General features: G+C 41.8%; 1 protein-coding gene across 1 annotated transcript; it reads left to right on the top strand.

The window, feature by feature from the left end:
* Positions 1-4,150: 4,150 nt before the first annotated feature.
* On the top strand, positions 4,151-5,353 carry LOC142750595 (vomeronasal type-2 receptor 26-like). Its single transcript, XM_075859592.1, has 2 exons — positions 4,151-4,301; positions 4,446-5,353. The coding sequence occupies exons 1-2, from the start codon at positions 4,151-4,153 to the stop codon at positions 5,351-5,353; spliced, it is 1,059 nt and encodes a 352-aa protein (XP_075715707.1).
* Positions 5,354-26,367: the final 21,014 nt, after the last annotated feature.

Here is a 26,367-nt window from a genome sequence, read left to right as displayed (position 1 = left end):
TGGCTTGTAATGGGAGTTCCAATTCATCTGAAAGGTGTTGGATGGGGTTGAGGTCAGGGCTCTGTGTATTTACTCGAGATCATCCACACCAAACTCCTTACGCTATTTCTTCATGGAGCTCGCTGTGTGCACTGGGGCACAGTAATGCTGGAACAAGAAAGAGCCAAACCCTAAACTCTTACCACAAAGCATATAATAGCCTTAAAATTACCCTTCACTGGAAATAAGGACCCAAAACCTAAAAAAAAAAGCCGGAGACCATCACCTATCCTCCACCAAATGTTATAGTAGTCACTATGCATTCCGGTAGGCAGCCGTCTTCCGGCATTCACCAAACCCAGATTCCTCCATCAGACTGCCTGATAGTGAGACTTGATTCATTGCTCCAGAGAACATGCTGCTCCAGTGTCTATTTTTTTTGCACCACTCCAGGCAACGCTTGGTATTGTGCATGGTGATCTTAAGCTCGTGTGCAGTGACCATGGAAATCCATTTCATGACGCTCCGGATGCACAGATCTAGTACTGATGTCACTTCCAGGGGTAGTCTGGGTCTCTGTAGTGAGTGCTACAACCGAGGATAGGTTTTTACTCGCCACACGCTTCAGCACTCGGCAGCCCCGCTCTGTGGGTATGCACAGTCTACCGCTTCATGGCTGAGCTGTTACTACTTCTATATGCTTCCCCTTCACAGTAATAGATCAAAGATTTAAGAAACTGACTTGTGGCAATGGTGGCATCCTATTATCTCTGCAGTACGACCCATACTACTACCAATGTTTCTCTATGGAGATTACATGGCTCTGTGCTTGATTTTATGCACATGTTTGCAATGGTTGTGGCTGAAACACCTCAATTCAATAATAAGAAAGGGTGTCCACATACTTTTGGTCATATAGTGTACATGCCTTGAAGCTGTTTTACTTGCTTTATTGGCTTCCTCTTTCCTCAAAATTTAGATAACCTCAAGTTTATATTCCATTGTTCCAACAGATAAGCCATTTCTCTACCAGCCCACTCCTGAGTGACCGGTCAAAGTTCCCTTCCTTCTTCAGGACAATCCCCAGTGATACCTTTCAATCTCAAGGACTGGCCCAACTAGTTCAATATTTTAATTGGACTTGGGTTGGCTTGTTGGCCGTAGACAACGACTATGGACAACATGGAATTCAACTTGTCCATAAAGAAATTGTTAAGGCTGGAGCATGTGTGGCATTCACAGCGACAATCCATAGGAGTCAACCTGATCGCAATGCTCCATACATAGTGAAGGCGATGAAGATGTCAACAGCCAATGTTGTGGTTGTCTTCTCCTATGACATAGACTTTGTTCCTGTTTTGGATGAGATGTTGAGACAAAATATCACAAACAAGATATTTATTGCCAGTGAGGCTTGGTCTACATCTACCTTAAGTACCATGGGGAAATTTACAGAACTTCTACCAGGCACTATAGGTTTTGCCCTCTACAGTGGGATTATCTTTGGATTTCAGGCTTTTCTTAATAGGGTCAATCCTTCTACTTCTCTTGAAGAGGATTGGGTGAAACTGCTTTGGGAACAAACTTTTAGCTGTACATTTGTCAATGATTCCAATATTAGCAATTCTATAGAAACTCGAGATAAACAATGCACCGGAGAAGAAAGTCTGGAACGTGTCCTTAACAGTTACAATGATGTATCCAGTTTAAGAGTCACGTATAATATTTACAATGCAGTCCATGCTGTGGCCAAAGCTTTAGAAGATCTGAGCAACTGCAATACAAGAACTGATCCATTTTCCAATGGTAACAGTGCCAAGTTATGGAATTTCGAACCCTGGCAGGTAAAGTGAAAAGTGAAAAATGAAAAGTGGTGAAGAAAACATTTCAACATCCATCAATCCTCTAAATAGTTAAACAACCTACTTCTATTACAGATTGGTGTGCAAATAAGCAGATATTAGATCATTTCCTTTGGCCCAGTGTCATACTGGCCCACCAGAGTGCCAGAGGATCCTGTACAAGGCAATAATGGAGCCTTTCCAGCCAAAGAGGATTTGAAAAGGCTCCATTATAATCTAGATTTGAGGACAGATCACTTGCACTAAGGTCCATCAATGTGTTTGTCTAATGTAAGGAGATGTAAAAGAGGGCCCAAGAGTGAGGGCCCAAGGTACCCTAGTCTAACACTGGCTGCCTCAAGTCCATAGCCTTGATCAGCGGTGTAACCTGAAGCTCCTGGACCCCAAGACCATATAGAATACTAGTGTCTTCTCATGGGGCAGAGGGACTTCTGGTCCCATTCAGGCACCAGGGCCCAGATGTACCTGCTACTTCTGCACCCCTTCTAGCCACACCTCTGGCTTTTATGTTACTCTTGATCCTCATTCTTCTCCAATACAATTCAAAGTTTTGACGTTCACGCCTAAATTACATTTTAAAGATACAGTATATCCCAAGAAACTACTAAACTACTTAAATTGCTTTTACTAACTAGATAATCACAAACATTAAGAATTATGACTCTTCCAACTCAGTTATCCCTCTCACCACTCCCCATCTACTGTCCACTCTGCCAGTGTCTTCCAATCTTCACAGGAATAAAATTCATAAAAAGTTATGCTGTCTTCAAATCACTTATGCCTCCACTATATTTTGATGCAGAGGGGTAACTAGAAGTTCCAGGGCCCCAATAAAAAACTGTAATGGTGCCCCCTACCTAGTATATGCTAATTTTGATAATGGTGTTTTCCTGCGTGGCAGAGGGACTTTTGCGCCCCCCCCTTGGGCACCAGAACCCAGATGCGGCTGATACCTCTGCACCCCAAGTAGCTATGCCCCTGGTTGGAAGTCATCACTGATACCACCCAAGTTGACCTCTCCATTGCTCCTCTATGCTACTGCTTTCCTTTTTTCTCATTAACCCCCCCCTCCATTTATGACTTCTCTTGAGTCCTCTGTTCTTCTGTCCTATTTCATTTGCCCCCAAGTTGAAACGGTTTTATCAATCACTTTAAACCCAAACCCTCCAAACCAAATATTTTATAAATATTCCTTAATTTTAAACTTTTCTTCTTGCATACCACCGCAAATATTCTACGGTAGATAATATTTTGCTACTGGGTAGAACTTAAGCAAGAGGTTTCACAACTAAAACTATAAAGGGATTGTTTGTCTTAGGAAAACCATTTTAAAATACCCATTTTAAGGAATTCTGAGATAATAGAGGGGGAATTCTGAGATAATAGACCCGTTTAAGGTCCTCATATATTGGATAATAGAACAGCTACAAGGAGCTTCTGTCACTATGGAGGACCCACAACCAGGGTCAGGCAGGTCCACCAGAGTACCAGAAGATCCTCTAGGTATTGACAAATTAATATGCCTAAAGTACCAGCAGAAGACAACCCTACTTGGAGATAATTTTTGAGCCAATCACTTGTCACTAGTGTCTGTTTCCTATTCACAAATACCCTATTAGACTTTACTGATGGTATGTCCTGTGTGTGCAGGATATCAACAAGGAATACCTTTTGGTCGGACTGAGGAACACCAGTCTGAAACTACGGACAGCCCATTATTTTTAATGAGAACTGTGTAATGCTTCTGTTCCTCTGTGCGAGCCCTACAAGGAAACTGAACACTTGCACCCCCGTTCCTTCTTAGATTAGAGCTGATCACTGGGGGTCCCAGCAGCCCGAGACCCTGTGGTCAGAATATTGTTGTCAGATCCTTCTAACAAAGAGGAATTGTCCTAAGCGGACAGTCTTATCTTTATTGATGTTTCTTCTTTTTAGCTTCTGAAGTACATGAAGAGAGTAAAACTGACACTTAGCACTGGGAGAGAGCTTTATTTCGATGACAATGGAGACCCACCTGCAGCCTATGACATTGTGAACTGGCAGAAGGGACCAGAAGGAACCATAAGGGTCAAAGTTGGCAGTTATGACACAACCACTTCTAGAGTATTTACCATCAATTCAAGCGCCCTATATTGGCCTGGTGGAGACCAACAGGTAGGACTGGTGGCATTCTTATAATGTAGTGTCCATGGTTTGTGATGTAGATGATTATCTATAGTTTCCATGTTAGTCAGTAGATTTGTGATGGGACTATGTACAGATTTTGTGGTGTAGAATGGTTGAATATTATCAGTGGCTGAGAAAAAAATATGCAACTAGTGTTGACTTTCCACCAGGCCCCTACTTCTGTCTGTAGTCGGAGCTGTCCTCCGGGATATCGAAAGGCAATCATCGAAAGAGAACCAACCTGCTGTTTTCATTGCATTCCTTGTCCTCAAGGCGAGATCTCCAATCACACAGGCAAGTATCGTAGTACCAATGTCTTACATAGCACTCTATAGTCATAAGTGTAGTGAAAAACCATGTAAGCTTAAATACGAGAAGGGTGACGCTAGGTGGGTACAAATCTATTTATCAAATTGTGCATTTTGTGTCACATTTTAGATTCAGCCAACTGCTACCGATGTCCATGGAATCAGTGGCCAAATGTCGAGAGGTCAAGATGTCTTGACAGGACCATAGAGTTCCTGTCCTATGAAGACGTGCTTGGTTCAACCTTGATGACTTTCAGCATCGCTTCTTCCTTGGTTCCAATTGCAATCTTAAAGCTCTTCATCCAATATAAATCCACCCCCATAGTCAAAGCCAACAACTTTTCTTTAAGTTGTCTTCTCTTGGTATGTTTGTTCTTCTGCTTCAATTCAGCATTATTTTTCATTGGTTACCCCAACTTCCAAAAATGTCTCTTACGTCAGATTACATTTGGAATTGTATTCTCTCTATGTATCTCTTGTATTTTGGCCAAAACTATTATGGTGGTTTTTGCTTTTTTGGCCACTCGACCTTGCAGTAGACTTCATAGGTTCACCAAGACCAGTTTTTCTTACATCCTCATTTTTATCTGTTTCTTCATACAATGTGTATTGAGCATGTCATGGCTAGCCTTAGCACCGCCATATCCACAGTACAATGTTCACGACCTACCTGGTCTGATTATTGTTGAATGCAACGAGGGATCTTTACTGGCTTTCTGGTTAATGTTCGGATATCTTGGTCTCTTGGCTTTCACGAGTTTCTTCGTTGCTTTTGTAGCTAGGAGACTACCTGATACTTTCAACGAGGCCACCTATATAACGTTCAGCATGTTGGCTTTTGTTAGTGTCTGGATGTCCTATGTACCAGCTTCTCTTAGTTCACGGGGAAAATACACAGTGGCTATGGAAGTTTTTGCCATCTTATGTTCAAGTTGGTCCCTAGTCATTTGCATGTTTCTCCCAAAATGCTTCATTATACTGTTACGACCAGAACTGAACACCAAGACGCGTGTAAAAATAAACATTACAAAAATGTAAATAAAGTGTTTGATGAAATGTCGATTTGAAAAACATCATTATTCTAGGTCATAGCATTGTGAGGGTTTTAGTGTACTGTATGTATTTTACTGTATTAGTGTTTCCATCATACCCACAGAAACTAACAGGCTCAAACTTTTCACTTATAGGACCTCCTTTTCCCCATTACTTTGGTTATCTTCTTGGTGTTTGGCTGGTCCGTGGATTTAGGTGCGTGTTGGGGTAGCAACAGAAGTCTGGTATTTGTCAGGCCTGGTCAGGTTAAATTAGTTATGTGGCGCGCCAAAGCATACAGCAAAAATTTAGCAAAAATTAGCCAGGATCAGAATGGAGAAATATGGTAGCCAAATCGAAATACAAGGGGGCGCTAACTTATAAAGAAAGGCAAACTATCCAAGTTTGGGAAATCAAGAAAGTCATCAATCCAGTTGAGGTACAGAGGGTCACAAATAGAATAGTCCTACAAGTCAAGTCAAACACAGCGGTGAGTAGGCCAGCCCCGCTATAGAGTGGCAGCGACTACTTGCTCGTGTAGACATCTGTGGAGCAAGGATTGGTAAGTGCTTGGAGCTCTCTCAACCTTTGAAGCTACTTTAGCCAATAGATAGATAATTGGGAAAATACCACTTGCCAAATATTCTGTAAAATCAGAAAATCCTCCTCTAGGCAATGAGAGAGATGTGAAAGTTACAGTTTTTCACAGCTACGGGGGTGTAAAGGATTTGCATCCAGGCCCTGGTGCCCGAGGGTCTAAAAGGCCGTTTTGCCGCATTGGAAAACACCAATATTATAAATGGCTATCGTCCATGGGGGGGGGGGGGGGGTTCGGTTTCTACAGATTTTTTATTGGAGCCCAGGAGATTGATAAATAAAGCCAAACATGTAGAAGATTTCGCCGTGTGAACATACCCTAAGAGTGTAGTGCTTGTTTTTAGCCGGTTTGTTTGGTCGTTTTGTAGACAATTTTTGGTAAGGGGGCCCTGAGGAAATTTATTTTTTCCAGGGGGTGCCTCGAGCCTGAAAAGGTTGGGAAACTCTGGTCTACACAGTATTTAATTTGTTAAAAAAGCAGTTTGTGCTTCAGAGCTGCTATTCTGATGTATCTACAGACAGGAAGTTGCAATTACAAACAGCCCCTTGGGATTTTTCTAGTCACCCGGTCACAAATCAGCAGACAAAAAAAAAAACATACAGTAAAATATACAATCTGGCTCCTGTGCCTGTGTTGATTAGTATGAAAGGGGAAGAAGCTTCAACACCCACGTAACACCCACATAACACCGACATAACAGTCCACATGCGTTTTTGGGAGCTAATATAAACCCGTTCCCTTTGAATTTCCAGTCATTTCAATTTAGCTGAGAGCTGGGGAGAACACAGCTATAATAATATTGTAGGACAGAAGATGTCAGAACGACCCTTCACAGGACATCAGTGAATCTGGACAGCACAAGAATTGACCAGTGTCACCAGCTCTCTGATCTGCTCAAAATACATAGGAGCTTTCTTCCCTATAACAGAACAATATATATACAGGCCATTGTAGGGGGTACTCCAATTAAGTAAATATAAAAATTCAAATGACCACTGATCATTAATACAGGGACACAACCAAACATTGCTAGATCTCTATGAAAAGGAGACGAGAAGTGACATCACTACCTTGCAAAGCTTTACATGACATTTTAGCCAGGGGGTGTAACTAAGAGGTGTGCCAAGGGCACCGACCGTACTTTTATTATCTTTTAGTCTTAGAAGCCGTTTTATGTAATTTTAGTGTGTTGCTGCTGCCTAGTGGCTCAAATACATGAGTAAGTAATTTTGTGCTGTGGTGTCTTATGTAAATAGGACCTGTGGTCACATGACCATGATGTGCAGGTTATCAATCAGAGTTATACTGTAGTTGACAGACTGTGGTGGTACTCCCTTGTTGACAGGGTAGTACGGCCCGGACCCTATTACTAAGGTATCAATTCGCATAATGGTGGACTCTGCAGTTTGTTAAATGTGGAGGCATGGGTACGCCGTGCTTGCATTTTAATGGGGGGGGGGGGGGAAACTGGAGTTTACAAACTTAAGGGCCCTTGGCGGCAGACGCTATTCGGTGTATGACAGCGGTGAGAGAATGAGGTACCCGTCAGTAATTGGGTTGCAAGTAGTGACACAGCGGAGAGCAGCAGGCCAAGAGTGAGCCAGAGACATTGTGCCGTGAACAGGGTCTGAGGCCACTGAAGTGTAAGGAGCGCCGCGTGGCCTGAGAGACAGACTGAGGATGAATGGCGCGATCCTGAGTGGGAGTCTTAAGGAGTAAGCTACTAATGATTGGCTTTGGGTGGCCATCGCGAGTAATTGTCAAGTGATTTAATGAACCACTGGTCCACCAGAAGCCATGAGCTTCCTCATGGTCCTATAAATGAATACACCTACTAGTCATACAAAAACAGTTTTTTCTTCCTACTAAAAAAACCGTAAAGGTTGTCACAGCTCTGCCCATTCTACAGTCAGTACCTAATTTGTGTATTAACATATGGTCACATGTTGTGTGATCGAGATAATAGTCGTCTGCATCCATCAGGAGGTATTGTGCAGTGTGGGAGAACCATCCTACCCGTACGCAGGCCGTCAGTGCGCATTGAGCCACTGCCAGAGACTTTGAGAGAACGTTGAAAGTGGAAGACAACAAAGGAAACTATTGTAAGTGGTTGTTTGCAAGCGATAGTAACTTAAAATTGTGCCTATTGTGGAACAAACAAGCAAATTGTGCCTAAGTCAATGACCACCACCAATCTGCCAACCACCACATGCATTATATAGATGTCTGAAACTTTCAAGTTTGTGCTCCCTGTGTTAGAGACTGTAACCGTAAGCTTGTTGAGCTGTGTATACATTTGAAGCCGTCTACCTTGCATTGCCTAAGGACTTAGTAAAAGTTTAAGTTGATGCATTTGTACTGCGTGTCCGCCTGCCATTCTTCTGCGGAATCAAAGTTCCAACCAGGCGTCGGCCATGGCCGGCATCCCCACTAGGTTATATAAAAATGAAAATCAGGGAGAATTCTTATGGAGTTTGAGATTGCTAGTTAGATTTGCTCCTCTGTACTCTCAATATTCCATGTTTTTTCATCTGTGACATAGACAAAGAGCACTGCCAAATATATATTTTGTGTAAATTCCGTGCTCCCCTCCCAGATGTTGCTTTCCCCATTCTTGGTGGAGACCTGTCTGAACATGTGTGAGTGAGTGAGCTTGTCCATCAAAGATTAGTTTAGTACAGGTCTGATAAATGCCCACATACCTGGGAGTATAACTTCCTGGGCTGCCAAGAATTGGATCCCTCTACACACATCTCCTACAACTCCCTAGACCCCAGCTAATTGATGTACCATAAAAGTTAATACTGAGAAAACCTCCCAAAGATCAAGAGCATAACAAGAGTTCAAAGGGCCCCTTAGCAAAATCAGGGAAGGGCCTCCCATTTATAAGGGATAGAACGTATTGCCATATGGTACATCTTCTCCTGCCTTCCCCGCCGGCGACCTGGTCCTGCTCCTCGTTCAGGTTACCGGCGTCTGATGTGTTCCTCTGCCTGCGGCCACTACCAATCCCTGTTAGTTCCTGGACTACTTAAAGGGATTATCCGTGGAATAAAAATTGTTAACCAATAATATTATCAGGAAAATACATCTCACTTAGTAATATAGTGTCATTTTGACTTCTATTCTGAATCATGAATTGAGGACCCTGTGACATGGTGCCGCAATCCCTGTAGTTTTCTGTCAAGTGATGACGCACCGACACGGCCCCATGTGACAGAGGGTTTGCTCCCCCTTCCGTTTCTTGTCGGTGTGTCATCAATCACTACTCCACTCCATTTCTAAGGCAGCCCTCTTCCTATTCCTGTCGCTCTCGGGCCAGGCAGCGTCAGAGCACATGCGCTGACTCACCTCCCCTCCATGCGCATGCTCCAGAGCATCCGGGGGAGCCTGGGATTTGTAGTTTTTCAGCACACGCTGAAAAATGAAATCCCACCCAAGAAGCATAAGAAGACAACCATGTGTGCGGCGATATCGCCGTATGGTAAGTAGCCCGAAAAGTAAATTGAATGCCTGGAAATGATACATAACAATAACTAGAGGTTTTAAGAAGTGTTTTGTGGATTATTATTTTTTTTTCTTCGGCCACTGGATAATCCCTTTAAGGCACCTCCACAATCTTTTCTTTTAAATTTCTTTTTATTGAAATAATTTTTTATAAAGCAATTTAAATAAAACAAATAAATCATAATATCATTGCAACAAAAAAGTGCATAAAACAATTTTTTTTTGCACAATTAACATTGTTATGTTGTAAACAAAGAATGTCCTATATGCAAGATATTAATCGGGTACATAGAGTGAGGTAGAAAGGGGAAAGGAGTGAAGGAGAGGAGGGGGAGGGAGAAAGAAAATTAGACAATATAATGGATATCAGACATGTATGTAAATCTAGAAATTCTGTTCGTTCATAGCAATTTTAAATATAAGGAAGAAGAATGGAATAACATCCCATGTTACAGTAAGGACAACTACTCGGAGTCCGCAATAAGATCTCGAAATTGAAATGTATCGCCATAGGTTAGCCAAGGTTGCCAAGTTCTCTTGAAGCGGAAGGTAGACCTATGGGCAATGGCGGCTATTTCTTCGACATTAAAGATTTGGTAAATTTTCCTCAACCACTGAGGTACTGTAGGGACATTGGAGGACCTCCATTTGGGTGGGATTAATAATTTAGCCCCCGCCAACAAAAACATCATCTGTCGGTTTGCATCAGGGGTTATGCCTTTGATCGGCAGGTTTAGAAAGATCGTAGGGGCAGATATTGTTTGGGATATGGCGCATATGTCAGCCATGAGTGGAAGTACAGACTCCCAGTAGTTGCGCAACAAAGGGCATGACCACCATACATGGATATAGGACCCGGTGTCCAGGTCACACCTCCAACAAGTACTCGGAATAGAAGGATACCATATGTGCGTTTTATCGGGAGTAGTGTACCACTTAGATATAAGCTTGTACGAGTTCTCTTGTACCCTAATACAATGAGAAGGGCCGTGCGAGTGTTTATAAACCTTCTTAACATCTTCTGGGGATAGGGTTATGTCCAGATCCTTTTCCCATAGGGATAAAAAGGACCTCCTCAAGGGTACATTTATGGAAATAAGAAGTCTATATAAGTGTGAGATAATTTTTGCAGGGTATCTGGTTTTTGCTAATAGGGTCTCAAAAGCGGTTATAAGTCGCTGTAGAGATCCACTGGTAAGATATGTGGTAACGGCATTCTTTAAAGAGGCATAGTGAACGGGGTGCAATGTCGTGCGATTTGTATCATTGGTCCATTCTTGATAGGAGGGAAGGGCTCCGTCCTGCAAGAGAGAGTCAACCGAATCGGTTACCTTGATCATGGGGTTAGTAGAGTGCCCGCTCAGTCCTTCACAGCATAGATCAATGAGATCTGTCACCCTGGTTAGGGGCGAAGGGGAAGGGGCCAGAGTAGACCCGTATATAGACCAAGTGTTAACCGTCACCTTTGTGAGAGCATTCCTAAAGGAGAGTTTAGTTAGACTGGTAGGGTAGGTGAGCAAAACAGTTCTCAAAGGAAGAGGTGCAAGTTCCTCCTCAATAGAGGTCCAAAGTTTATTACTCGTGTTACGGAACCAGTCTATTGTTCTAGTTAGAGAGGCTGATTGGTAGTATAGTTTAAAGTCAAGGGCGCCTATTCCCCCCATGGACCTGGGGAGGGAGAGAGTAGTGGAGCTAATTTTGGGATGTCTGTCGTTCCAGATATAGTGGAATAGTAAAGATTTGAGTTTTGCGAAGAAAGAAAGGGGAATGGGAATGGGTAACATTTGAAAAATATAAGTGAATTTAGGCAGAATTAGCCCTTTGACCAGTTTCTTCCTTCCAATCCAGGAGATAAATGGAGCGAACCAAGAAGTAATTGTGTATTTTACCATTTGTAAGAGAGGCGTATAATAAGGGGTAAAGTAGAAATGTAATGTATCTGGGGGCCCATTTAAAGGGATAATGTAGCTCTAAATTATCCTTTACTGAATTCTGGATATTTATCCCTAGGATTTCTGATTTATCCACGTTAATTTTAAAATCAGATAATGAGCCAAAATTTTTAAATATGTTTGCTATGGCTGGGAGTCCTAGCGATGGTTCAGACATGATAATGAGCAGATCATCCGCGAAAGCAGCTATTTTATGATGTGTGTTTCTAACCGTAATGCCTGTGATGCTGGGACATTGCCGTATGTCCTGTATAAGCGTTCCCATGACTAGGTCAAATAAAAGTGGCAAGAGGGGGCATCCCTGTCTAGTTCCGTTACATACAGTGAAGGAAATAAGTATTTGATCCCTTGCTGATTTTGTAAGTTTGCCCACTGTCAAAGACATGAACAGTCTAGAATTTTTAGGCTAGGTTAATTTTACCAGTGAGAGAGAGATTATATAAAAAAAAATAGAAAATCACATTGTCAAAATTATATATATTTATTTGCATTGTGCACAGAGAAATAAGTATTTGATCCCCTACCAACCATTAGGAGTTCAGCCTCCTCCAGATCAGTTACACGCTCCAAATCAACTTGGTGCCTGCATTATAGACAGCTCTTACATGGTCACCTGTATAAAAGACTCCTGTCCACAGACTCAATTAATCAGTCTGACTCTAACCTCTACAACATGGGCAAGACCAAAGAGCTTTCTAAGGATGTCAGGGACAAGATCATAGACCTGCACAAGGCTGGAATGGGCTACAAAACCATAAGTAAGACGCTGGGTGAGAAGGAGACAACTGTTGGTGCAATAGTAAGAAAATGGAAGACATACAAAATGACTGTCAATCGACATCGATCTGGGGCTCTATGAGAAATCCATTCTATCCTGTCGAAGACTTTTTCCGCGTCTGTGCCTAATAGGGCCAAAGGGAGGCATCTCTCTTTAGCAAGTTGCATCAAGAGTAGAATACGTACGGAGTTATCCCTGCCCTCTCTACCACGTACGAAACCCACCTGCTCAGCCGCTATCAACTTTGGAAAAAGAGGGTTGAGGCGGAGAGACAGTAATTTTGCAAAAAATTTTAGGTCTACATTAAGGAGTGAAATGGGTCTATAATTGCTGCAAATGTCTGGGTCTTTGCCCTCTTTGTGTATAAGCGTTATCTGTGCCTCTAGGGTTTGGTTAGGGATAAAGGATCCTTTCAGAATATTGTTGCATAGGGCAAGCAGGTGGGGAAGTAGCTCTTGTTTAAAGACTTTATAATATTGAATGGAAAAACCGTCCGGACCCGGGCTCTTTCCAGCGGGGCACTTCGACAGGACAGACTGGAGTTCCTGCTCAGAAAATGGCTTAATTAGAGTTAGTTGTTCTGTTGGGGATAGTTGGGGCAGTTGCAGGAAGGAGTCAATAGTTTGCTGCCATGTTTCCCTTGCTGCAAGAGATTCTTGCGACCGAAGTTGATATAGAGATGTGTAATATTTCAAGAATTCTTCTGATATAGCCGTGGTGTCGCAAGTTTTGGAGCCCCTGGGGAGTTTAAGTGAATGGATGTAGGACATGGACTTCCTCTTTTTTATCAGGGAGATCATTAGTTTAGAGACCTTATCCCCATGTACAAAAATCTGATTCTTCCAGCTCATATAAAACTTGGCAGATTGCGAGTTCAGTATGTCTTTGAGTTTTTGTCTTTTAGCAATTAGAATATCAAGACCCTCGGGAGTGTCTTGTCTCTTGTGGGATTGTTCAAGCTCATGTATTTCCTTGTACAAGTCAGATATTTGAAGCTTCCTAGATTTGTTAAGGTAAGAGCCAATTGAGATTAGTTCTCCCCTAATGCTTCCCAGATCATAGGGCTAGAGCTGTCGGCTATAGTGTTAGTCTGAAAATAAGTTGTGAGGGCTTTAGAGTTGCGGTCCTTGAAGTCCTTAGAAGTTAGGAGACTTTCATTAAGTTTCCATATTTTAAAGTGTAGGGGTCTCGCAGCCAATGTAGTTCTCAACAACAGTGGGGATTGATCAGAATGTATAGATGTAAGGATGCGGGACTCGATAATGTTAGAAACTGTGGATAGGGGAAGGAAGAAATAATCAAGTCTATGGTATGAGTTGTCTGGGGAGGAGAAATGAGTGTCTGATGGGTGTAGGTGACGCCAGGCATCTACAAGGGAGTAGGTATGGAGAGAGTTTTTAATGCGAGATAGAGCTCTATTCGTCAATGTAGATTTAGTTGTGGATGTATTTAGACGCGGATCTAAAGACACGTTTATATCCCCACCTAGGATTAAAGTGCCTTCTACAAACGATATGGCGGTATCTACAGCCGAGGGTATCCAAGAGGCCTGGCCTGAATTTGGTGCATATAAGTTCCCGATAGTGACCATGGACCCAGCGAGCATTCCCTTGATAAAAACATATTGTGCCTCATTGTCTGTAAGTGAGTCTTGTATTGTGAATGGCACATGTTTGGAAATAGCTATAGCAACCCCTCTAGAGTTCTTATTTGTGGAGTATGAGTAAAACCATTGATTATAGAACGCGTTAGCAAACCTTGGCGATTTGTGGGCTAGGAAGTGTGTTTCTTGTAATAGGATAATATCAGCTTTCGCTTTTTTTTAGGAAGTCCAGTACTTTGGACCTCTTGACCGGAGAATTAAGGCCTCTAACATTGTATGTGACTAGAGACCAATATGGTATGCGGTCATCTAAGGGCATTAAAAGATGGGTTCGATGTACCCGTCTGTATCTCATTTAAGTGTGGGAAGTGGTGGTGTAGAGAAGACTGGGGTGGGGATTGCAAAAGCAAACAGCGCCAAGTAAACAATTTCTAGTCAGCGCAAAGATGGTTAGAACCATCAAAAGGACGTTGCGGATCATAGGTAGTGTGTGTTAGGAGAACATAGAAGAGGGCAAGTAGAGAGAACATAGAAAAATTTGTGACAACAACAAGGTCATGTTACAATGTGCTTAGGTAAAACAAAAAAAAAACTGTTTTGCAAACCAATTACCAACTATTAGACTAGTATCAAACACTGGTGGTCAGGAAAGGACATTACCTCATGTCCCAGCGTTAACTGTTGGATACATAAACCTATAACTGACTTGAATCCCTCACTCAGAGGAATAAACTAATCAGGCTGAATGGGAATACATTAGTCTATATACCACTTGCGACAAATAATCTAAAGGTATAACATAGCCTAAAACATAATACAAGGGTTGCCAATTAGCGATAATTGCAACATCACTGTTGAGTATAAGTGTAACATGTTAAGTGAACCAAACATCTAAGTAGGTTGTCCACAAAGCTCCGGTATACACTGCAATCTCACTGACGGTAACTATATCAGAGATGATCTGGTAAGTCCTGTAATAAAAGGAAGTTCAACTCAGGCATCATCAAGCGACCAGGTTCATTCCTATAAAACAAGTGAAATGCAGGTGGAATCATAAACAGTTCTTGGTGATCTATGAAGACTTGTGGACAGCAAAAACAAAACAAATGACAGATGTCCAAAAGGATACAGTGGTTTTGGATCTCAGGGTGAAGTCGCCAAGAGTTACCCCAGGTGAGCTACTCAGGCTGAGGCTGCGTCCTGCGTGTGACCCACCGAAGGGGCCTTGCGCAGACGACGTCTCGCTCTTTGAGTTTTTGGGGTCATGACAGATTCCCATTGAGGCGGTTTAGGGACCGGTTGTATGCAGGAAGCGGTGTGTGTTGCTTCTAAGTCTGGGTATTCATCCAGCGAGATATCCAGCTCTTTGCAAAGTTCCCGTATGTCCATCGAGGTTCTGGCAGTCAGTCATCTACCATTAGCTGAGACGGAAATACCAAAAGGAAAGAGCCAACGATATTGAAATTGTCTTTGCTGTAAGGCCATTGTGAAGGGTTTTAGTAGTTTCCTTTTGTTCAAGGTTGAGGATGCGAGGTCTTGGAAAATGTATATTTGGTTATTTTCATACATCAAAACGTCGGAAGATCTACTAGCTTGGATGATGCAGTCCTTTATACGAAAGTTCAGAATTCTACAAATGACGTCTCGCGGAGGGTCAGTGGGTTTTGGTTTGGGCCTCAATGACCTGTGAGCCCTTTCAATAGTTAGGGACGCATGGTCGGCAGGAGCAAGGAGATTAAAGAAGATTTTGGTCAATGTCGTGGGGAGTGCTGCATTCTCGACCTCCCCCGGTAGGCCTTTTATACGCAAATTATTTCGCCTGTTGCGATTTTCATGGTCCTCAAGAACAGTGTACAGTTTGTTAATGTGGTCTTCCTGTTGTTGAAGACAAGTAGTTATGTCTGAGGACGCATCAGCCAAAGTGGAGTGTGATTTCTCAAGGGCTTCCACCCTGTGCCCCACGTGTGACAGTTCCTGCTTAATCTCCGTCAGGTTGTTCGCTATGGATTCAAGAGCTTTTGACAGGATCCGCTTAATAAAGGAGCGCGAGACTGGCAAGTCTCTTTCTTCCTTAGCTGTTTCATCCTCACTCTGTTGATCAGGACCGGAATCTCCCCAGGAAGGAATTTCGGATGTTGGAGAGGACATTTTAGCTTGGGAATGTATTCCTACATGTTTTTGAAGAAATTTGTCTACGTCAGCTTGGGTTGTTTGGGTAGTAGGACGCGGTCCAGAGGCCGCTGCTTTAGGGAATATTTTCACCATGATATAGAACATCAGGTTCACACGGAAAGTTCTCTCTAGAGTTGCCTCATCAGGTCAAACAATGCTTATATATTGGTCAAGATAGTGGTCTGGTTGTGGTAAAATATATAGAGTCAATGAAGCGTAAGGTAGTCCCAGTTGTAGCTGTGGACCTGAAAAAATTAGGGCTATACCCTGGTGATGAAGAGGAGAGTTGTAGACACCCTTTTCACTTGTGCAATTGAAGAAACAGGGAATCTGCTGACGTCCCTTTAAATTCGTAAATGTGCCTTTAAATTCGTAAATGTCCCTTTAAATTCCTAAATGTCCCTTTACATTCGTGTGGGCAGCAAAGGAACTTGACAGGCTGGACTGATGCCCAGAGGAACTGCTGACTCTGCAGAGCTGTGGCTATATAGTGGCTGTGTAGTGGCTGTATAGGGGGTGCCAAAATGAGAAGCTGAGCCGGATGCTGCTCCACTTGTGACATTACAGGGCCACCAGGGGAAACACTGCGGTCGATGTGTTGGCGTTGATGAAGAGCTATGTCCCACCCTCCACACCACCCAAGGAAGGTTGACGGGGTCCGAGGAACGGAAACTTTGGTGAGTGCGTTGGGAGAGGTTAGATGATGTGCGGTTATAATCGAGGCTGCGGCTTCACTCGTGACGCTAGGCCACAATTTTTTCTTAGGCCAAAAGAGGCCAGAGAGGCCTCTAATTGTATAGGGCGGTTCAGGGAGTGAGATGCTCCTACCGGTGGGTTGTTAGGATGAGTCAGCGGGACGGATTCCCCCGGCTTCAATCGATGGAGTCAGGAGCTCTAAGCCACCTCCACAATCTACCTGGTGCATGAGCAACTTCGGAACAACCTATTGAATCCTGCAAAGGTTCCTGTGTCCAGTCATCCGCTATCAGCCTGTGTCCAGCGATCCACTATCAGCTTCCATCCAGCTGCCCACTGCCAGTCTACCTACCACTTTCGGTGACAAGCCTGAAGCAATGTACCATCCTCAGGATTCATGGAATACTAAGAGAAACGCGTGTCGAGGCGATGCGGCCGGTTACACGTTCTTCAACTCTATACCTAGGTGAGCTATCACTATCTATACCATTATCCCCAGCAGGGACTTCGTACATTTACAATAGAACATCTCCTATGGTTCATGACGGTGTCCTTTTTGTCTTTGTTTTGGGCGAGACAGATATGCATGTATACTTTTGTATATGCCCTGTCTCTTATGGTCAGTTGTAGACTATGTAGTCAGCATATTATGCACTTTACAATTTGCTGTATAAGTACAAAAATGTAATTTCTCATCTAGTAGACTATGTATACTGATCATTTATATATCCAATAAAAAGTGTTTTTTATGTTTAAGAATTTGTAATTTTGGTTACTGTAACTCCATTTTGCCCAATTATTAGTTTGATATATATGTATGGAGTTTTGAACCGCGTTTAAATATTGGACCTTATATAAGATTGTTCATACTTGTATATAAAGCCTATTTAGCAATCTTACTATCCCTTCAATACATGTCTTGTTACTAGAGTTCTATCTAGTTTTTCAATCCATTTTTCAAATTTTTTTATTTAAATTTTTTTATTTAAAAAAGTTGTCTGCTATTATTAACCCCTTTTAATTTGCTCTATTAAACTCTTGCATCCAACCCTAGCTCTCTACAGCAACTCTCCACTCTAGAAGAGCTCCATCATCCATTGAAAGTAATAAATGCCCTAATGGGCACAAGATGCCGTACAATGTTTCATTATCAGAAGTATTCCTGGGAAAGTGGTATGGACAGGTCCTTCAAAGTCACTGGAAAGTGGGCTACACAATGAATTGAAAATATGAGGAAATGTTTTAAAGAGGCTCTGTCACCAGATTAGAAGTGGCCTATCTCCTACATAATCTGATCGGCGCTGTAATGTAGATAACAGCAGTGGTTTTTATTTTGAAAAATGATCAATTTTGAGCTGACCAATCAGCGTCATACACTTCTCTCCATTCATGTCTGTTTGTACTCAGCACAACGTGATCTTGCGAGATCACGCTGTGCTGTCACATACTCCCACATTAACTTTACTGAAGTGTCTTGCGAGTGAATAGACATCACCTCCAGCAAGGACGCGATGTCTATTCACACTCCCGACACTTCGGTAACGTTTCTGTGCAACTTACTCACACAGCACAGCGTGATCTCGCAAGATCACGCTGTACTGTCTTTCACAGAAACTTTACCAAAGTATTGGGAGTGTGAATAGACATCGCGTCCTGGCTGGGGGCAGTGTCTATTCACTCTCAAGCAGACAAAGAATGGCGAAAGCACACTGCGAACACCAATGTAACCTAAACCACTAAATATAAATAAATATGCATTACTGCTAAATCTACTTATAATAGGGAGGTTCTTAGTGCACATTTTGATCAAAAAGTGTTTGCCCACCTGCCACGACTAGGCGACCTCTGTAAGGTTTTGGACATACTCTGCACTTTGTAAAGAGGAGTGTATGATGCTGACCAATCAGCGTCATACACTTCTCTCCATTCATGTACTCAGCACATAGTGATCCTGCGTTGTTCACTACGTGCTGTCACGTACTCACACATTAACATTTCTGAAGTGTCCTGAGAGTGAATAGACATCGCCTCCAGCCAGGACGCGATGTCTATTCACAATCCCGACACTTCGGTAACGGTTGTGTGGGACTTAATGACAGCAAGCGTGATCTCGCGAGATCACGCTGTAAATGACAGCACAGCGTGATCTCGATGTGCTGTGCTGTAAGTCCCACACAAACGTTAGCGAAGTGTCGGGATTGTGAATAGACATCGCGTCCTGGCTGGAGGTGATGGCTATTCACTATCAAGACACTTCAGTAAAGTTAATGTGGGAGTATGTGACAGCACAGCGTGATTTCGCGAGATGGACATGAATGGAGAGAAGTGTATGACGCTGATTATTCACCGATTGGTCAGCGTCATACACTTCTCTTTACAACGCCCAGTTAATAAAAATGTAAAAAACGCCCAGTTGTCTATTAAGAAACTAATTAGCATAAATCTAAAATTGCTCATAACTTGCTCAAAATTGATTGTTTTTCTACATTACAGCGCTGATCAGATTATGCAGCACACGCTTAAAACTAATATCATCTAAGGATAAGTAAGTTGTTTCATATGGATGCTGTTATACTTATATAAAAAACATTTAATCAGCAGACTATGTATAATGCACGAGGACATACCATTGTAATAGTGATATATTCATCCCTGAGTGTTCCTTTCTTTATATATTCAGGGACTCTGCTTTTTTAGAAAGTAAAACACATGGTTGGTTGTTCAGCGTTGAGTAACTCCTAAAAACTTGCTAGCATTCTGGCATAAACCTATACTATCACTATGTCACATGTTATATAGACATTATCATACATGATTTTCTTAGTCCAATATAATAAGCGTTGCCAATTGTTGATATCATTGTTCTTTGATATATTCTGTAGTAAATGTTTATTTTCATGATATGTAAACATTTAATTTTTAACATGAGAATTTAATAAAGTATTTATACAATTTTAAATTATATGGTTATCATTTATGGTTTCAAGCTCGTAATGTGTTTGGTTTTTGGTTAGCTGATCAGATTATGTAGGAGATAGGGCACTTATAATCTGGTGACAGAGCCTCTTTAAATAAGTCGGCTATAGATTTATCATGATATTGACCTTAAAGGGGTTGTCTAGTTTAGAAAACTGAACTTCAGTTATGTATAAATCCCCATTTGGAAATTTGTTGGACAGATAAAAATGGGACCGATTTAAAAACACAAATGTTATAAAAAAATTCATCAAAGAGAGCCAAAATCTCTCTCGAATCCCTAAGAGCTAATTCAGTCTCATTCCCTAAAAACCAAATATGCAACTCGGCTCTCTACTCACTGAAATATCTCAACAAGGAGATGAACAACCAGAGCAGGTAAAAAAGAGGTGAAATCCAAAAACAGAGACAAAATGATAGTTTTTTACCGCTCAGACGTTTTTTTTGCATGCTAGCTGGGGGAAGGTCAAACCCTTGATGGACACTTCAGACTCTACATCTACAACCGTCTGAGCGGTAAAAAACTATCATTCCCTAAAAAGTTTGATTTTTGTGAATTTACTCCTCCGTCTTCTATAAATATAAAAAATATTTTTCTATTTCCAGATATCATTCCTTTTTTTTGTCTCTTTTGATACAGACCAATTATATGTTAAAATTTAGGCATGAGCAAATTTCTTGAAATTAGTTTCGGGTCCGATTCCATCCGGTTGGAATTAACTTGCCACGAATCTCAATTGTCCGGATTGCCCTGAAAGCTTGTGTATGACTCTTTGATGTCTTCTAGGACTGCATGCAACCGGTTTAGGAAGGCTACATACACGGCATTATGGAGAAGTCCAACCTAGCTCATGGATTCAACAGAATCCAAAACTTTTTGGAAATTTGGTACGAATTCGATTAGTGTAGAATCGATTCACTCATCTCTATTGACATTGCAAGCTACACTGGATATACATATAATTTTTATTTTTATTTTTGAATAGTGGCAGCCGAAGCTCCTGAGTCAAGAGGAACGAGCTTCATTACAAAAGAACTTGCTTCCATAATATCATTACAATGAATTCCTAAATAGCTTACATTGCATTTACAGATACTAGACCATCAAAAGAAGGTGATCACTTTAAATATGGTGTTCTGGTCTCTCGTCCCCCTCCAACTTGTTGGATCTTTTAATTATAACGGCAAGAAATGCAATTTCCTTGGGAAAGAACTCAAGGGGATAACACAGCCAGGAGATATCATGATGGGATTACTTCTACCTTTTCACATGGACAACTTCCATGAACGAATCTCCCTTACTGAGTCCCACCTAAAAACTAAATTCACCATGTAAATGAAGATCTGTTTCCGTAGTTCTTATTATTCTTAGCTTTAGTCATATCATTAAAGGACACTTATCTAGGAGTGGTGAGACAAAGTCAACGGGGTGTGTTCATTATTCGTGAAGATGCTTCACCGCTTATTCTAGTGGTTTCCTCAGCCAAAGCTAAGTGGTTTAAAGTTCTTGAAGATGCTTCAACTTTCTTCTAGGTGACTAAATTTCATAATTTATTAATGTGGCTCAGTTATGAACAAGTTGTCAATAATATGTAAAGACATTTCCCCAGTCTACCAAATGACTTCATTGTTTTCACAGAGGAAGTCACTTAGTTGAGCCACAAATTATCATCACGGATTCTTAACCAGACCAGCTAATTTTATTCACCACCACCAAATATACCATGTAATGTAAGAATAAAAATCTTCTCCGTCTTTGATGGCCACCACAAAAATGAGAGAGATCATCAAACACCCCAATATTCTTCCTAACATAACCTTGGGATTTCATGTGTATGACTCTTGTGCAGTTCTTCCGAAAGATTTAATTAAAATTTTACAAACACCGACAGGACAGAGTAAAGACATCCAAAATGATAGATGTCTTCATAACATGCCCCTTGGTTCAGTTATCAGTACTTCTATTTCCAAACATTCAATCGCCATGGCTCATATCCTGGTTCTCTATTGGGTTCTGGGTTCTATATTGGCTTTACAATACTGTTCTAAATGCTACAACAGATTGTTAACATCTTCCTTTAGTTTGACAACAACACAACAATCGTTGACAAATGACCATTACGAAAGTCAGGCCCGACATCCTTCACTTCAATAAAAAGAATATATTTTTGAATTGTGTAACCCAGAACAGGATATATAGACAGTCAATGTTAGGTTAGGTAGTTGTTGACCTTAAAACTTGGTCTACAGAAAGTAGGGAGATTTTGAGTTCAAGTCTTTCAAAGCCAATGATAACCACTTCCATTCGCAAGAAGCAATATACCAGAGCGTAACGTTGGGAGGTCATCAATTGTCCCAATCAAACGAATGTGGTTCTTATTGCCGACACTATAGAACAAAAGTATTTATTGGTTGCTAAGTTGCTATTCAACCCAATCTTTCATTCAAACTAACAGCTATGTTAAAAATGTTCATATAGATGTTAAGTAGTGGTGGCCAATTGCATTGGAAAGACCTAAAAGGTACAGTATTGTAGACTAAATAACCTACCCAACAACATAACTCTTTAGTATATTACTTACTCCTGAAGACTATAATATGGCTATAGTAGAGTGTCTAGTATCCAAATATTATTATTTTTATTATTACTACATGATATCTAATATACAGTATGACATAAAATGAAGCATGACCATTTGCTGTATGCGTATATATTCTCTTATGCAATGAGATATTGGACCCATATGGGTTTAGGTCCATGATGAGCGCCACCTAGTCTTTATTAAAGGGTAACTTATGACATGTCATATAGACATGTCAGAAGTTTTGATTGTTTGGGGTATGAGCACTGAGACCCCCACTGATCGCTAAAACGAAGCGTCAGAGGCAATCGGGTGAGTGGTGTACAGGCTTAATAGAAAGTCTATGAGCCTGTTCTGCCGCATCGTTTTAGCGATGGATGGGGGTTTCAGTGCTCGGACCCCCACCGAGCAAAACTTCTGACATGTCATTATGACATGTCAAAAGTTATTAAAAGTTTGGTTACCCTTTAGGCCCCCACATTACTATTAATAGTAATTCTTTGAGCATTTCTACATTTTTGGTAGAATTGTTTTGCATTAAACACATAAACAAGTATGAGAAGATGGTAGACATTAGCCACATTATACAGCAAGGCGGCATTCATAGTGACTACTGAATGCAATATTGTAGTCAACATATTTAATAGTCTAATGTATTGCTTCAGGTAAGTCACTTCTCCACCAGTCAACTTTTAAGTGACTGGACCAAGTTTCCCTCCTTCTTCAGAACTGTCCCTAGTGATCTGTTTCAATCTCAGGGGATGGCCCAGCTGGTTCCTTCACTTTGGCTGGACATGGGTTGGTCTTCTGCACATGGAAAATGACTATGGTCAGCAGGCCATACAACTTGTCAAAGAAGAACTGATAAAGGCCGGAGTATGAGTAGCAGGGGCTTAGCTATAGGGGGTTCAGAGGTAGCAGCCACACTTGGACCCCTGAGCCTGAGGCTGCCCAAAAGCCCCTCGGCCACATAAGAAGATACTAGAATTATAAATGATAATGATATAAGGTATGGTATACTAAATGATATATGGTATGTGGGGGCACTGTTATAGATTTTTCATTGGGGCCCAGGAGCTTCATGTTATGCCTCTGATGAGTACACCAGATCGCAATTCACCGCGTATTGTCAGGACCATCAGAGTCTACGGTCAGAGCTATAGTTACTTCAGGAATAATGAATAGGATATTTATTGCTAGCGAAGCTTGGTCAACATCCAGCCTTTACTCCGCAGGCCAGTACTCAAAGTTTCTGTCTGGGACAATCGGTTTAGCTCTTTACAGTGGGATAATTCCAAAGTTTAGAGACTTCCTCACTAAAAATGCATCCCTCCATGGATCTAGGAGGAGATTAAACTTACATCTTTTGGGAAAAAGCATTTAACTGCAAATTTTTGGACAGGAAGAATGTGACAGATGCATCGACTAACAAAGGAAGAGTGTACAGGGTCTGAAAGTTTAGAATTTGTCCTCAACAATAGAAACAAGAAACAAATAGTTGGTGGGCTAATTAACGATCAATAGAAATAATTGCCTGCCGGCAAAAGGCCCTTTTTAAAAACTATAAGCAAGGTAAAATAAATTTTTTTTATTAGGCTATTAGAGCAAAAGACACACTACATAGAAATTAAAAGTTATGTTCACTGCTGATAGTAACCAGCATAGTGCGATGTGTGCCAGTAGCAAGATGTAAAGTGTCAGCGGCTGCAGCACGCCGCACTCTGACCACAGTCATAGTCAGTATCAGAGATCAGCAGTAACAAGTTAAAATTTCAAAGAAGCCCCCCCGACATGTTTCACTGCAGATGCAGCGTCTTCAGGGGTATCGGGGCTGATGACAACGCGCCGCGGAATTCTCAGAGTTATATGCAGGAAGGATTGCCTTCAGCTGTCACTTCATTAATATAGTGGCCAATAGAAACTGACATGGAGGGTCGAGCCTCCACAACAGTGATGGACAAGCGACGGGACAAATAGCGAACTCGACATCCAAGGACCAATAGGACGTAGCGTAGTGGCGCATGCGCAGTAGACCACCGCGGGGAGACAGAGTCTCACAGTCAATAGCACAGCAGCGCGTGCGCAATGGCTCACTTTGGAGAGATAGAAGTACTGAAGGAGAAGGAACGAACTCCAAGGGCTGTGTTGCAGGCAAGTGTGACAGTCCATTTTAGTGTGGCTTTATATCTAGATGCAAATTGTAAACTGTATATCGAGATCGCATTACATGTCATATTTATGCTAAAATTGCCACGTTTATGTCAAATGACACACTGCAAAGTAAAATGAGAGCGCGGCGCTGTTGTCAAAAAAATTGAGTGCACTTGTCAGTAAACAAAGAATCATACAGTAGGGAAGTAGGAATGATGGAAAGAGGCAAATCAATACCAATAGCTACGTCTGTAGCAATATTACAGCAATATCAAAGATCTCCAAAAAGGCAGAACACATCTATCGTGGCCAACCACCAATGAGTGATGATACTCGATCAATGTCGTGTTTAAAATAATAATAGCAGAGCTATAATGGGTACAGAGACCTAATTGTCCAAGGGTCAAAGAAACGCCGCAAAAGTAAACCCCTCATTTAAACCACCTGGACTGAGGGTGCCCAGTCGATGGATCCAGCGGGCCTCCTCCTGCAGCAACCTGCGATCTAAATTGCCAGCTTTGAGGCCCAATTTGATCTGGGTAATACCCCAGAATTGTAGAGAGAGCGAATATCACCCCCATGCATAGACCGAATATGTCTGGACAATGGTGTGTCCTCCTTCTGGTTGATTGTGCTCAAGTGTTTGGAAACTCTTCTCCTCAATTCTTGGACTGTTTTTCCTACGTAGAACTTAGGACATGGACATTTGGCAACATAGACTACACCCTTACTTTGGCAGTTGATAAACTGTCTTATTTGGTATGATCTACCATCAAGTGGGTTAGAAAATTGTTTGACTGTAGGCATCAGGTGACAAAACGAACAGCGGCTACAGGGATGGAACCCTACAATTGACGACTTAAGCCAGCATTTAGATGCCACCATCTGTCCAGAGTGATGGCTATGTACCAAATAGTCGCGCAGGTTCTTACCTCTGCGATAGGTAATGCTGGGGGTATGGGAAACTACGTCTCGAAGGTCAGGATCAGCCAAGAGGATTGGCCAATGTCGCTTCAGGATCTCCCGTACTTGGCGAGAGCCCGCATCGAAAGTGCCAATACATCTGATGTTGGTCGGTACCGTAGATTTAAAGGTAGTTTGAAGTTGTCGGGTATCAGCTGATTTCCGTTCATATAAGAGTTCCTTCCTATCTGTCGCTCTTGCCCTAGCATACGCTTTGTGCAGCCACTTCTTAGGGTATTCCCGTGCACGGAACTTGGAAAAAAGTCCATCACATTGCAGTTCAAAGGTCCGCTCATCGGAGCAGTTCCTTTTGGCTCGAAGGTATTGCTCAATGGAAATGCCCTTCTTGAGGGCCATAGGATGGTGGTTTTTCCAGTGTAATAGACTGTTAGTTGATGTTAGTTTCCGTGAGATGTCTGTATGTACACCACCAGCAGGATCCAGAGAGATTTTAAGGTCCAGGAACATAATCTCCTTTTTGTGAATAACATGAGTGAACTTCATATCCACCTTGTTATTATTAAGTGTGACCATGAATTTGTCAAATAGAGTCAAGTCACCATCCCAGAGGAGGAGAATATCATCGATGAATCTCCCCCAGAATAGGATGTGACAGGTGTAAGGGGACAATTCCTCGGTGAATACTACAGTATCCTCCCACCACCCCAAGAATAAATTTGCATAGGTCGGTGCACAGATTGTGCCCATTGCTGTGCTCTTTATTTGTTGATAGAATTTATGATCAAATAGAAAGTAATTATTTGTCAATAGAAAACGAAGTAATGACAATATAAATTTATTATATGCGTGAAATTGAATACCCTTAGTGATAATTAAATGTGCAACTGCAGTGAGACCAAATTCATGCTGAATATTAGTATACAATGATTCAACATCGATACTAGCGATAAATGTGGATGAAGTGACGTGAATCTCATGGATCCTGTTGATCGTGTCCTTGGTGTCTTTAAGAAATGACGGCAATGAAGTGACAAAAGGGGATGTACTTATACCCTGGGTAAGGCTGTCATTACCTGACACA

This window comes from Rhinoderma darwinii, chromosome 3 (assembly GCF_050947455.1).
Source record: "Rhinoderma darwinii isolate aRhiDar2 chromosome 3, aRhiDar2.hap1, whole genome shotgun sequence".
NCBI classification, from domain to species: Eukaryota; Metazoa; Chordata; class Amphibia; order Anura; family Rhinodermatidae; genus Rhinoderma; species Rhinoderma darwinii.
This window is presented reverse-complemented; position numbering and strand designations above follow the sequence as displayed.

What these genes read in the sequence shown, in the direction of transcription:
- LOC142750595 (XM_075859592.1), top strand. Translation starts at nt 4,151, where the DNA reads ATGCAACTAGTGTTGACTTTCCACCAGGCCCCTACTTCTGTCTGTAGT. An exon ending in CGAGATCTCCAATCACACAG is followed by an intron (nt 4,302 to 4,445) that starts GCAAGTATCGTA and finishes GTCACATTTTAG; the next exon opens with ATTCAGCCAACTGCTACCGA.